This window comes from Chroicocephalus ridibundus, chromosome 3 (assembly GCF_963924245.1).
Source record: "Chroicocephalus ridibundus chromosome 3, bChrRid1.1, whole genome shotgun sequence".
Lineage (NCBI taxonomy): Eukaryota > Metazoa > Chordata > Aves > Charadriiformes > Laridae > Chroicocephalus > Chroicocephalus ridibundus.
Genome location: NC_086286.1, coordinates 11,356,690 through 11,371,558, shown reverse-complemented (window position 1 = coordinate 11,371,558; position 14,869 = coordinate 11,356,690). Strand labels below are relative to the sequence as shown.

Genomic DNA, 14,869 nt, shown 5'->3' with positions numbered 1-14,869 from the left:
CTTTTTTGCCCTAGTGTTAATCACCTTACCAGCATCCATTCGTTTTGTTTGCTGCTGCAAACCATTCGTGAACTTGCCCAGCAGTACCTGGAGGCCGCATTTTCACCAGCATCATTCCCACAGCAAAACACGGGGTTGTGCCTGAGCTAAGAAGCGCAGACTAGAAATCCCGTAGCCAGGCCTGGTTTAGACGGTGGCGAGGTTCTGGTGGCACTTTGACCCACTCCATAATTCAGACACAGAATCAGCCAAGCAGGTCCAGCAGGATCTCAGAAGCTGCCCGTCGGTCCTCAAACACTGGAGGCTCCCAGCCCTCACCAGCGGGACTTTTTTCCTGGCGTCTGCCAGCAAGTCTGCCACATGACTTCTGGCCACATCCTTCCACGCCGTGGGCCTTTTGGGGATACTCTTCCGATGCATTTCACACCTTCTCTGAGGTCATTTCGCCTCAATGAAACCTCCCTCACCTGCTCAGTAAAATGTCTCACGAACCGGGCTCGTGATCCTTCCTTGTCACTGAAGAAGGCAAATCCTGCCAGAAGGGACAGCAGTGTTTCTGCTGGCTCCAGAGCAGCCCCTGGGGGACACAGGCGGGGTGGAGGCAGGTTCTCCCTGTCCCAAGGGAGAGCCCCCAGCACCTTGCAATGTTCAGCCGCCAGGAAAAACAGCAAAGGGAGTGCTAAAGGTGATGTCTGTGATTCAGAGGCTGCAGGCTTTGTGCTGTTTGAAAGGTCATGACCAAACAGATGGGAAATAGCAACTGCGTGTTTAATATTCTGCACACACTTTCTCTCTTGGTGTTAAGTGTATCAGTCCTAGAGCAGTTGTAATGAAGATATAAGGCAGGAAGGAATTTCTGAAAATAATTACCGCTATCTTCCAGCAGCGTTTAGAAAGAGAGGCACTGCCTGACCATCAGGACTTGCAAGTCAATTTTCACAAAAGTCCCCCTGCTTTAGGCACTATTAAATCTTACCTGCAATGAATAAATCGGTCAATCAGAAGCTAATAATCATTAGCTGCAAATCAAATACAGCAGAGATCACAGGGTATACTTTTCCCCCTTGCTGCTCCCCCAGCAATCATCTGCCAGACTCAGATATGAACCTGTGAGTCAATCACGCGTATTCCCACTTTACTGTCCCTGAAGGGAACAGAAACATTGGTGTGAGCAACGTCTCTGGGTGTTTCCTGAGGAGCTGGGGTCTGAAGGCTGCAGGGGCATGAGAAACCACAGCAAAGGGCAAGTTCTCCACGCTGGCTGGAGCAACATGCTCCACAGCTGGGACAACCCCATTGTGCAGGTGAAGGACAGGCGAGGCTGGCTGCCAAACAGCCGGGCAAACACACGAGGGACTATCTCATGACAGCACAGCGGGAGTCCCTCATCCCGTGTCCCCTCCCAGCATGCTGAACCACCCTGCGACAGATGAAATTTCAGACAGATTCCTGCGTGGAAAGCCACTGCCGCCTGTGCAGCCTTCCTGGAAAGCCAGCAGGCAGTTGACATCAGTGTGGGACTGTGCTGGGACTAACAGCACAGTAGGATGTCCTGGACCGAATGCTAGGGAGCAGACGGGGATGCTCCCTTCTATACCCCATGGTGATGTCTCCCCGCTGTTGACATGCTGGGGTCACAGCTGTCTCAATATCCCAGGACACTATGAGTATTCATCTCAGTCCCCTGACCATAATCTTCACCGAGTACCTCCTGGCAAAGGCAGCAGAGTTCCGCAGCGTAGCATTTGGGTTTGCCAGGGGTTTTGACCCACACAAGTTCAGTCGGGAGGGATGCTTAAAGTGAAATATAAACTATGAGCATGGGGCAGGGCAAAAAAAAAAATCCAGGCCTTAAAATACATGTCTCTCTCAGCTAGTAATTGCCAAGCAGCTCTGATCTAATGGACTCACTAGGAGGAAAGCTTCCTTCCAATTACCAGCCCCCTAATTTTACCACTGGTTAGCCATTCTCTGCAGAGTTCAACCGTCACTCTGGCTCCCGGTCCGTACATTGTGGACCAACTCAATTTATTCTCATTATTTCCCCAAGAATATTTGCTTTTTTAAGCAGCTCTTGATATTTTCATTACTGCGGCAGCAATCCGTCTCTGTGACATTCTCAGAATGGAAACAGTGGACACTCTCCAAACCTCAGGACAAAGCCAAAAATATTTCCCTGCTCAATTGGTATTCATAATTGTCCATGAGTTATTCAGATCATCGTGTCTTTTTAGCTCAGATTCCCTCAGAGCCAAGGCAGCAGGACCCCGAAGACCTGCATTTGCAGACATCTCCCGGACGGCAGGCGATTCTGTGCAGGATTCACAGCAGAATTCAAGGACAGCTATAGACGTGGTACAGGAAGGCATGCACAGGGTAAACATTTCCCATTCTCCCCAGACTGGCCAGTGCTTGTCAGACATAATACCAGCTTCTGTGATTTCCTTGCTTTTACACTACAGATGATTTAAGAAAAAACCCTACCAACGGTAAGTCCACAGTATTGATCTGTGTGTGAATTTTGACAGAGAAAACTTGACCTCAAACGGTGATGGTGTTCAGTGGCAATTAGGGACTAGACTTGATTGCTGATAGGAATCCATTTTCAACTCTTCTGATCGTCTCCTCTATTTGTATTCTACTATTGAATGTAACTCTGTGAAGAAGGTTTTGAAATGCTAATATAAAAAAATCAAAGCAACTTCTATGATGGCCAGGCTCGTCCTGGATCACTCACAGACAGCAATCCTGGCACCCGATCTGCCCATCATACCAGTCCCTATCATATCTTCATGAAGTAAAAGACGGTATTCTATCAGTACCGCCATGCCGTCCCTGGGCCTGAGAGGAGCTTCCCATAAATACCTTACCAATGCCAAACCCTTCCTGTGCCCACACAGCCCATAAATCACTCACTACGTGTTAAGCAGCTGGCCTGCAGCGTCCACATTGCTGGTCCGTCACGGTTTCCTTGTGCTTTCCCGTCTGCCTGCCCAATCCCCCTCCTGTTGTCTCCCGTCATACACTCTGATCAACAGCTTTCAGGCTCAAGAGCTGTGTTCTGGCTCTGTATTTGCATTAACATACAGTACTGTGGAGTTTTAATCCACAACTGAGACTGCTAGATGCTATCACAACAGCAACACGGACCTTATGAGGAAAAAAAAAATAATAAAAATCATCAGTAGGTCCAGTCTCACTGGCCTCATTGTGCAATTTCTGGTTCAACTTAGATGCGGACGCCAGGCCCCCGACACCACAAAGTCTAGGCTTGCATGCCTCACTGGACAGAAATGATGCAAGCAGCCCTGCTTTAAGCTAAGCATTTATTAGCCACTTTGCTAAACTGGCGCCCAGTGCAGGAATACTGATTTCATGCAGGCTGCTAGCCTAGTTCTGGGAAATAAAGTTACTTCGGGAACGACAAAAAGCTTGCAGAGCTCATCAGACCTCTCCAAAAGGAGACCAAAAGGGTTAGGGTGTAACAGGTACCTCTGACAAAGCTTATTCACCATGCACAGGTTGATGCTATGTAGCAACACCGTGGAGCCAAGGCACGACACTCACAGAGAACAGGACAGTCACCTTCAGTGTTTTCTGGTTTAACAGACAGACTGTGTGGTTAACACAGGCCACGTTTGCTCGCACGACGGCTACCAATTTGCCATAAATCCCCAAGTCCCCGATTCCCCAGGTAACATCACTTGTGTTAAAGGGGGAGCTGGAAAGGAATCTAATTTGCTTTGTCACTCAGAGTCGCACTGTTGTCTGCCAGTGCCAAACATCCCAGTAGGAAAACCCTAAGGAAAAGGAGCACTCTGCTGCTTTTACAGTGGGCGAATGTCCTCCTCGATTGCTGTGACAAAACACAAAGAAAGATGCAAGAGGCAGAGGAACCCACGCAGCTGCCTGCCCAGAGTATCAGGGAAGGGAGCCGAGGCAGAGGTAACTTCTGCTGCCGGCCCTGCGGCTGGCAGCACCCTCGTTATTCTGGGGGTGCACGAGGACTTTCCTAGGGCATACAGAAAGGCTGCAGCCTCTCCACTTCGAGGACCCTCAGGCAACATCTCTATTAACTGATGTCTCTGCCCTGAAACTCCATCGACACCTTTCTGCCCTGTCTGCAGTCCAAGCTGCTTACTGAGTGCCCAACTTTCTGTAGGACAGTGGGAATGACACCGCCAGCATCCTCCCGCTGCTCCTCTGCTACTTGGGGTTTCACATACACATGACCATGCCAGCAGTTCTGTGTTCCCATCACGACCATCGCCTTGACTTCTGGGACAAATGTGAGTTCGGTGGAAGTCTCAGCGCTAGATCTTTGTCTGGAAAATTACTGTCCTTTTCTTGCTTTCAAGTCTGCAACACACTTTTATCAGTGAAAAGACCAGGCTTACAGTCACTAGAAAACATTGCCAGCACGAAAAAAACACATAGAATCATAGAATTGCTGAGGTTGGAAGGGACCTTTAAGATCATCGAGTCCAACCTTTAGCCTACCCTGACAAGAGCCACTTCTAAACCATGTCCCTAAGTGCCCCATCTACCCTTTTTTTAAACACCTCCAGGGATGGTGAATCCACCACCTCCCTGGGCAGCCTATTCCAATGTTTAATAACCCTTTCAGTGAAAAAATGTTTCCTAATATCCAATTTAAACCTCCCCTGACGTAACTTGAACCCGTTTCCCCTCGTCCTATCACACTGCCTACCAGACTACAAGAGCAGCATACAGTCCCAACAGTTGGCATTAAGTTGTCCTTAAACTACTTCTCCACGGTTTTACATGTTTTCCACCGATGGTCACAGACCGACGAATTAAAGAAACAACATTCCAACTCTCCCCTCCCAAAACTCCTCCACAATCCAGAAGAAAGAAAAAAAAGCTGATGAATGCAATCATAAAGCCAAACATCAGTAACGACTCCAGTCTGAACTACTTGTTGTCAGTGAAATTAAAGCTTAAAAGATTAAGATGCATGCAAGCTAACTGCATGACAAAACTACGTTAAAAATAGATTGCAAAAGTCCCAGTCTCTTCAATAAACAATGTTCTACCTAGTTATTAAATCTCTGTTCGCTTTCCTAGTCTCAGCTCTTTGCTGTTTGTAACACTTATTTCTTAGGTATATTTTCACACTGATATGAAACTGAGCTCACATCAGCCGCTGATTCTGAGAGGCATCCCCAGCTTACACAAGGGTTTACTGTAACTTGGACAAAGGAGAGTCTTGAGAGCTTAGTTTATTTCCTCAGGTAAAAGAACACCAGTGGAGCAGAAGGAAGCAGGTCAGATGGGGTCAAGGTAGTCCTTTTTTACTCCAGTGTACTGAAGAATGACACCAGGCCACCAACTAGACCCCCTGACAGAAGAAATACCTGGAAGAGACTCTAAAAAACCAAGAACGTCTCTGGCACAACCCAGAACTCATGGTCCCCTGCTCCACCCAGAGCAGCCTGTCTTGTTCTGGGGAAAGCTGAAAGAGAGAACCTAGAACTCAAATGAAAAACACAGCAGTTAAATGGTAATTAACAAATCAAGCTATGCAGACTAAAAACTGCTGTTTAATGCTGGAGCGACTTGCAACTCAAGGTTATACTGCTTTCACTTAAGCACTTTTCACTAACCTCTTCTCATCCTTTCATCCTCTGCTGCAACACTGCAAAAGGCTGCAGTTTAGTGCTGGAGGAGGACAGAGGGGGACTGGATGACATGCAGGAGAGAGCAGCAGAGCTGCAGAATAGAGAAGAATCTGGATGGAGGAATTCTCAAAGCTGAACGAAGTCTGCTTGTGCTGGCTTGAACGAGGGCTGAATTAAGCAAGCACTGACTGCTTCCGAGAATCCCACATCCTTGCCGCCAAGCATGACGAGAGGGCAGCGGAAGGAGGGGAGAATTTGTGAAGCACAAACATGGGAGTCAGAGGAGACAGGGCAGAGAGGCTGAGGCTTGGAGGGGACCCTGGGCTAAGGTCAATCTCCCCATACGCAGTTGGTTTGCAGTCATGGAAAAGGCCTAATACAATCCATCACAATGCAGACGGCAGGCTCCATGCCTGCATCTCTTCCCTGCTATCTAGCATACATCCCTGCGAAATGTTACTGAACTTACGTTTGAAGAGCTGCATCTGCTACCATTTCATCTCTTGCAGCATTCTCTTACTTTCTCATACCCTCTTTGCCAGTAGAAAGCAAAACAGCCACGGCAGCTAAATAAACAATGTTTGGGTTATGTGACTTAGCTGTACAATTGAAAGAATATGCGTTAGTGTCGCAGGCACGCAGACAACTGAGGGAACAGCTACGGGCACATCCAACCTGCCCTATATCAGCATTTGGGGAAGGAGGACAGTTCTTAATCTATTTCCATATGCTCAAATCTTCTCTGGTTTAGAAGTCGCACCTACTGCCTAGATGAAATAAGGCCAGTCTTCCTCAGTGTGTGTGTGCATGTAAGACATCAGCAGAATATTGCAACAGGATGCAAGAAGAAAGAAGGAAAAGCTTCTAAGGCTCACTGCCCCAGCCAAGTGGGCTGGACTCAGCCATCCGCGAGGGTAAACTTCATCTATCTCTCTAAATATGCCTTGGTCAGAGATTTCAAAACGCATCAGAGGTGGAGTTCTTCAGCTTCCAGAGGCCCACTTTAAGATATTTTAAAAAGAGATCTGATTTTCAGAGTGTGGATGCTAGTTTAGAAAATCCAGCGTTTCCGGGTGGTTTTGGTTTGGCCATCAAAAACGCGGGCAGTCTGCGTCGACTGTCACTTTTTGAACAGTGGCCCTCCTGTGCCAAGGATAAAGACCTCAGGAGATTTCATTGCTCATATCAGTGAGAAGAGACAGAAATTGAAAAAAATAACCCTTCCAGTCCAGAATCCTCACTGGTGATCCACAAAGTGTCATCAACACTAATTGGAAGGGAAAATCAAGTCACTTTCAGGCTACTGAAACACACATTTCTTACTTTTTAACAAACCATGACACAAATATTTTTTACATAATCTAGAACCACCTCAATTCTGAAATTAATAAGAAGACCCCCAACTCTTAAGTGTCTGATGGGTAGAGGTGTCTCTGACTCATACTGGATTTGAAACTTTTTTACATTTTCAGCACTGTTTAAAAACAAACAAGGCAGAAAATGGGTTTACAATACTTAACGCTAACAGAAATATTTTTATGATTGTTTAAAGCAATTTTGCTTGCTTGCATTTGTTAATCCTTCCCTAGAGCCTGTAACACACACAACTTCAGCTCTGGGCTGGCGCACGACAGCCGCATGGTAAATCTCCCCGATCTGCTGGCATTATTCAAATCAAAATGTTTTCCAGCCCAACTTGGTCCTTTTCTGGCTGGGCCACAAAGCAAAAAGGAGCACGAGGATACATTAAAGCTGATTTTCATCCACATCAACTGGTTTTTAGCATGAGAGTAGCTCTTCAGGAGCATTACAACACTACCACAGCTATTTGGAAGCCCTAACGTGAGGCGTAACAGCAGACGGCACAAACCAGTTGTGTGGCTTTCCGACACCCATCCTGCAAGCAGCTCCGTCTGCAGAAATGAGCTTGGCTGCAATTGCTTGCAGGACTGGGGCTCTAGCTACCAAGGTGATAAATTCCTTAAAATTTCAAAATTAAACACATAAATAAAGAAACGAAGTGGAAGCTTTTCTAATTACTGCCTTGCTTGAGGGCTTCTGGCAGCCTGCTCCCAAGCTCCTTCAGACTGACTGCTGAGCATTAAGCACTGTTTCCCCTTCCCGCAGCACCAGTTCCCAGCAGCATCTTCCCACGTGAGCCAGGGCGAGAGCCAGGCAGCGCTCAGCGGCCGACCAGCGAAACCTGAGCTGGTGCCTGCAGGCAGGGTGGCCAAGATCTCCATGGCTCTTAACACCCATTTCCAGCAGGCTCCGAGCATGGACGGGGAAGCCTCCTACTCCAAAGGCAGGGGTGACGAGCACCACCGGTGTGTGTCGAATCGAGATGCAGCATAGCCTGAGACCTGCTGGGCGACTGGAGAAAGGGCAACACGTGGGGGCTTCCCATTTTAGACTTGCCATGCTGGGTAAGGGACGCTTGTTATAAGCCTTTTAATGACTTCAGAGATGCAGCCAGAAGGAAGCCTCTCACAGTGGCTGCGACTCTGCTGGGATTATAAACCAGGGATGGTTTGCCAATGACACAAAGCTGGGAGGGGTGGCTGACACACCGGAAGGCTGTGCTGCCATACAGAGAGACCTGGACAGGCTGGAGATCTGGGCAAAGAGGAACCTTATGAAATTCCATTAAGGGCAAGTGTAGGGTGCTACACCTGGGGAGGAATAACCCCACGCACCAGTCCAGGTTGGGGGCTGACCTGCTGGAGACCAGCTCAGCTGAAAGAGACCTGGGAGTCCTGGGGGACAACAGGATGACCATGAGCCAGCAATGTGCCCTTGTGGCCAAAAAGGCCAGTGGCATCCTGGGGTGCATCAAGAAGAGTGTGGCCAGCAGGTCGAGGGAGGTCATCCATCCACCACTCTGCCCTGGTGAGGCCACACCTGGAGTACTGTGTCCAGTGCTGGGCTCCCCGGATCAAGAAGGACAGGGAACTGCTGGAGAGGGGACAGCAAAGGGCTATCAAGATGATGAGGGGACTGGAACACCTCTCTTATGAAGAAAGGCTGAGGGATTTGGGTCTCTTCAGTCTGGAAAAAAGATGGCTGAGGGGGGACCTTATCAACACTTATAAATACTTCAAGGGTGGGTGTCAGGAGGATGGGGCCAGGCTCTTTTCGGTGGTGCCCAGCGACAGGACAAGAGGTAACGGGCACAAACTTGAGCATAGGAAGTTCCACCTAAACATGAGGAAGAACAACTTTCCTTGGAGGGTGGCAGAGCCCTGGCACAGGCTGCCCAGAGAGGTGGTGGAGTCTCCGTCTCTGGAGACATCCAAAACCCACCTGGACACGTTCCTGTGCCACCTGCTCTGGGTGACCCTGCTCTGGCAGGGGGGTTGGACTAGATGATCTCCAGAGGTCCCTTCCAACCCTATGGTTCTATGATTCTATGGTGGGATCCTCCAGCCACGGGCAGAGTAAGGGCAGATGTGTCGCAAGCACTCCAGCACAAACTGCCTGTGGGGTACACCAAGTCTGCAGCTGGCAGAGGAGATGAAAACAGCAGAAAATGTGATTGCCCTGGCTCTAGAGCAGGCTCCTTCAGAGGTGCCTACCTGGCATGGATAAAGTTAGCCAGGAGGATTCAGGTCAAGGAGACACAGAGCAGAGGAGTGAGGAGAGGAGAAGTGGGTCTGGGGCAAAGCTGGACGCTTGAGAAACAGCTATGGCGTGGATCCATGATCCAGGGGAAAAATCTTTCTGGAGAAAGCTTTTCTCTCAAGCCTCAAGAAATAGGGAGGGGTTGGGGAGGGCTTAGGAGACAGATTGAACGGAAAGAAACCTGAGTGCCTGGGTGCTTAGAAGGAACATCACTGCGCTAGCAAAAGCAAGCACCAAATGTTAGGAGATGAGGTAGTTAAGTCAGTTGCTTAATTCAGGTCAAGAATGGTCCTAGGGATAAAGCCAGGGCTCATGACAGAGGTGGTTTTGGTGTTCCCTTCCAGAAGGTGGAAAATAAGCTGGGACTTCGGAGAAGAAAAGGGACTCATATAGCTAACGCAGCTGAACGCTCCCAAGGAGAGATGGGCTGTACAGACATTGAGATGGCCACTGAAACCAAGGTCATCCCAGCAAGGAAACTCATGCGCAATGCTGAGGTGAGCAGCAGGAGCAGTGGGAGCAGCATCTGGAGCCGGAGGGAGCTGCCCTCTGAACAAAGAACATGCCACAGGATCCTATATGTTCAGGGGAAAAAACAGGCCCGTGTCAGCTCTAATTGGCCCCTAAAATGACAAGTTATTCTTTTGTGTTTAATCTCTCTGTGCTTTGTTTCCCCACCTTTAAAACATCCCTTCATCTCACAGAGGTTTGGGGAAAATTAATTAATTGTTCATCAACTGCTCAGATACAATAGCGATGAGATCGGCAGAAGTTCAAGAGGAAATTAATAATTCTGCCTCTGTAACAGGGCTTGAATAGAGCCTGGTAAATAAGGCAGAAGGGCACACACTGAACAATGAAGAGAAAACAAAATAATGAATAGCTGCTCGTTAAGTGAGCAAAGTCCATTCTGTGCACTAAGGGAGGCAGTGACCCTGTGGAGAAACCAGCATGGGATCCTGTAATTAAAGACCGTATAATAATGCATGAACACCAGGGGAGCAAATTAAGGTTGCACAAGGAACCTCAATGCTGCTGTTTTCTAACTTTTCAGTGTTTGACTTTCAACCTTAACAATGCTCTTTTAAATGCAGTTTTTAGGTGCGTAGTGTCACATAGAGGTGTGGCCCTCACACTTTCCTTCTCCAGTTCCAGCAGTGGGATGTTTACTCTCATTTATTCTGGGAAGCATGCACTTACCAACCATTAAAGGCTTAGAAAAATAATCAATTAAGAGTTGGTGTTCAAGTAAATGCACACCAGCTTTTTGGGGCTGTGGGTTTGTTTCTTTTTTTTAAACAAGGTGCATGTAGCCAAACCCAGTGTTTTCTTAAGCCAAAGAATAATACATCCAACACAGCACGTACATACCACAACCTAATTTAAAAATAAAACATGTCCTGGAGAGAGCTGGTCAGTATTTTTTAATTCAACCTTTTTCCAGTTCAAAAAACAAACAAACAAACAAACAAAAGGCTTTCTCATGATACTGAACAGTTCTGCAAAAATAAAGAGTGCTTATGGAAATGCTGCAGAAGTCCCCTCCAGGTTCCAGTTCTGTGTTTCCCAATACAGTGCTCCCGAGTGTTCTGCCACCAGGCAGCTGCCCCATAATCTCCAGGAGAGAGAAATTTCCTCCCCCAGCTGCGAGCTGAGCACCCCAGGAGGGGATGAGGCAGCCCTGACACTGAGTTACGGCTTACTGAGCGCCGCTGCCCGTGCTGCTCTCCGGCCGCCTCCTGGACTGCCGGTATCTCCAAGCAACCCAGCGTCCGAACAGCAGCTCATGCCATCAGGCACGGAGCAGCTAGCGGGATCTCAACACGTTACCACAACTGCAGCTGTAAACTGCCCTCATATAAAAGCTCCTGCTGGAACACTGCGGCTACCGCTGGCAGGTGTTACAGGAAAGCAAGGGTGAGATGACCTCCACCCCCTCCGCAAGTCCCCTTGCGGAAATCGGTGGTGTGATCATCTTGAAATTGTCCCTCCTCTGCCAGAGGCATCCCGTGTGTAAAACAGACAGAGGGGGAACAGAGTAACAGCCCTTCTTGCCCGCCCTGGCAATTTGCAGCAGCCACCTCCTGACAGCAGAGCATTTAATGAGGGGTTTTGATGAACACGAAGGCCACATGAGCATCATTGGGTTGAAACTGCCACAGGTGCAGGCTTAATTCTCTGCTTCTCTCCTCCCACCTGACAAACCCAAAAGCCTTCCAGCCTTGAACCGAGATGCCTGAACGTCCGTTTCCAGGGCAGGAGTCCCAGAAAACGGGTCTGTGTTCCTGAGCAGCCTCAGGGGAGATTCACAAGACAGCAAAGTTTGGCTGCTAAATCCCTGCCCATTGACTCACTGGTCTCATCTGAAAATCAGAGGACTTCAGCTGCTGACTCCGCAGGTCTGAGCTCAAAAGAGAAAACGCTGCTCTAACTGCACTGGAGCACAAGAAGCAGCTTAGACCAACAGCCTGCCTCCGGGCTCACCTGGCCCATTACAAGGCAACTCCAAACTGAGATCCAGGTCCTCAGCAGAATTGAAATCCAACTGCCAACAAAATTTGGCACCTATGCTAGTGCGTCTATAGAGACGTTATTGATAATAGAACAAAATTCCTATTAGTACTAACACGAAACAAAAAGATGAATCACACCAGTAAAAGTGAATGACTTTTTGGTGAAGGGCTGGGAGTGGAAAAAAATGAAAAGCACAAACCAAACCAGAGTTTTATCTAGAATACTGGCATTATTTAAGCTGAGGTTTCTTATTTGCTCATTTAAATCATGATTCCATGCAGCGATGTCAATCATTCCAGTTCTCACCCACCTTCTGTGGGTTAAACTGCAGCAAATAGAAGTTCAGTGACCTGACGAAACCACACGCAAACCACTAACAGAGTCAGGGAAAACAAAGTTGGGACAAATCAGTCCAAATCTCAATTCTTGGCTTGAAAGAGATTTGCAGACCACACTTAGGATGACTTACAGCAGCCCATCCCCACTTTGAACTTCTGACAGCTACCACACCTGGGAGACTGAAGGCATTTACAAGAGCGTTTTGAGAGCTGTGTTACATCCTTCAGAAACACTTCCCATCTGTAAATGGTCTCTTGAGAAGACTGACATTCTCCATCAACCCCCAAAACTCTAGCAAACCCTTTCCACTGTGATTTATAGCCAGTTTTTTAGCAGGTTCGAGGCATGCAATCAATACTACGGAGAGTAAAAATCAGAAGAATTAGCTCCTCTGCCATCGTGCTAAACAGTTAATCGTCTTTCTTCGCTTGAAAAAAGCGAACTGAGCAAAAAGTCCTACTTGATTACAGGAGAGCACCTCTGGGGAACACAGCCTCATGCCCTGGGAAAGCTTTGGTCATTTGCATGCTTCCCATGCAAAACAAAGGTGCTTAGGTGGCAAAACGTACCACCGTGGGCTTTTCCTGAAGCCCCCCCATAGTGAAAATGTTCACCATCATCCTGAAAAAGTTCATTGCTAATGCAAATAAAATTGGATTACAAACTTTCCCGGGAAAGTCCTATTTCTCTGCATGCTTTCTCATACTGACCAAGTTATACGGGCCCCTTCTCTTAAAGCTCTTCTTCCAGTGCCAGTTATCCCATTGCCCTGTATTGATAATGTTACCCTGCTTCTCCTCTTTACAAATAAGTCTGCACAGTCACATTTCAAAGAATATTTTATGAGATTGTAAAAATACTGGGCATGTTGGCAAGTGCCAAGGTGAATGCAGATTCAGATATTTAATTATACAGTCAATCATGTCTGCAATTCAGACAGCAGGCTCAGCTCTCACAACTTAATTACTTTAATTTCAGATTAATAGCTTGTGTTGTCATAAGCAGTTTGACACGCTGGAAAACAGTCAGAACTTACACTAGGAAGGGATAGCCTCACTGCTAGTGGGGAAAAAAGTTGGGGCATCCTTGGAAATATTCAAAAACCGACTGGACAAGGCCCGGAGCAACCTGATCTGACTTTGAGATCAGCCTTGCTTTGAGCTGGGGGGGTCAAGGTAGCGAGGGCTTTGGATCAGAGACCTCCAGAGATCCCTTCCCACATAAACCACTCTGTGGTTACATATAAATAATGAGATAAACTACAAGCAAAGGCTCTATGTTTCTTACACAACTTCGTAAGTCATGCCAGTCACCAACAATGTTGTGCCAGCTCAGCACATGTATCTGAAAACTATCTTACACAAAGACAGCAACTTTTGTGATGCTCCAGCAGTGTCATCATTCTTTCAGAGGCATCGTGCACGGCTCACTGAAGTGCATTTTTACCAGCCAGAGGCACAGACATTTCCCGGTTCCTTTGGTCTAAAAGAGCCAGATACAAACGTCACAACACATTTTTCAATAGCTACCAAGAGGAGGTGTTAAATAATCAACTTTTATTCCTTTGGCCACCCACATATCTTGGGCAGCTTAAAAAGCCTGAGTTGACATTTGCTGTTCTGCTTTTCATTTCAAAAATGCAAGGGGAATAGCGTAGGGCCCTATTAAAAAGAACAAAGCCAGAGAAATTTGTGGCAAGGTTGTGAACCTGGCAGCTGATTTCACAGTACAGCCAAGGCACAGGATGAAGCAAGAACTGTTAGGAATCGTTAAATGCTCTTACCTGTCCTGCAAAAAGCCCACACACGCCAATAATACAGAGAATGTTAAATACAGCCGAGCCTACGATGGTTCCAACGCCTACGTCTCCTTTTGTGATAAAAACACCTGAAAAACAAGTTCAAGGCAAGCTGTGTAAATTGGAAAGAGCAGAATTTTTCCACAAAAAAATTGCAGACCTCACACCCCATTAATGAATGTAAAGGCACGTACCACTTCTGCCACTTTTTCTCATATTTAATAAGGCAACTTTCAGAGAAAGGTACTAGGGTGAATAAAGGTGGCAGAACTTGCTTTCTGAGGGGTCCTGGGTAGATTGTCTAATGAAAACCAAATACCTAGACATGTCTAAGTCCCCAACCTCCCGGTCTTGCGTTCCAACATTATGGTAATACACATCACAAAAGACAGCAAACTCTGTGGGAGCAGCTGGTGGGACACAGACCTTATCGCTCTCTACAGCTACCTGAAAGGAGGGTGTAGAGAGGTGGGGGTCAGTCTCTTCTCCCAAGTCACAGGCGACAGGACAAGAGGAAAAGGCCTCAAGTTGCACCCGGGGACGTTTAGGTCAGATATTAGGAAAAATTTCTTCATCGAAAGGGTTGTCATCAAGCACTGGAACAGGCTGCCCAGGGAAGTGGCTGAGTCACCGTTCCTGGAGGTGTTTAGAAGACGTGTAGATGTAGTGCTGAGGGAGGTGGTTTAGTGGTGGACCTGGAAGTGCTAGGTTACTGGTTGGACTTGATGATCTTAAAGGTCTCTTCCAACCAAAATGATTCTATGACACAAATCTGCAGGAAACACCCCATAACACATCCCCTCACCAGTACTCTGCTCTTCCCCATATCCTCATCCCTACTGGCTTCAGTAGGCAAGCAGAAGCTTGGGCTGGAGCCGATTCAGAGCTGCCTGGTGACCAGCTACTTGCAAGCTGAATGATGTCTCTCAGGATGAGTTATGGGGCTACATTAGAA

At 47.5% G+C, this 14,869-nt stretch overlaps 1 protein-coding gene across 3 annotated transcripts in view; it reads right to left on the bottom strand.

Annotated features, from left to right (window-relative positions):
• The window catches only part of SLC24A3 (solute carrier family 24 member 3), a 183,029-nt gene that overhangs the window by 42,889 nt on the left and 125,271 nt on the right, over positions 1-14,869 (bottom strand). For all 3 annotated transcript variants that reach the window (XM_063327970.1, XM_063327967.1, XM_063327969.1), the window contains exon 6: positions 13,900-14,003. In XM_063327970.1, the coding sequence (XP_063184040.1) occupies positions 13,900-14,003 (104 nt within the window). The remainder of the gene's footprint in view (positions 1-13,899; positions 14,004-14,869) is intronic.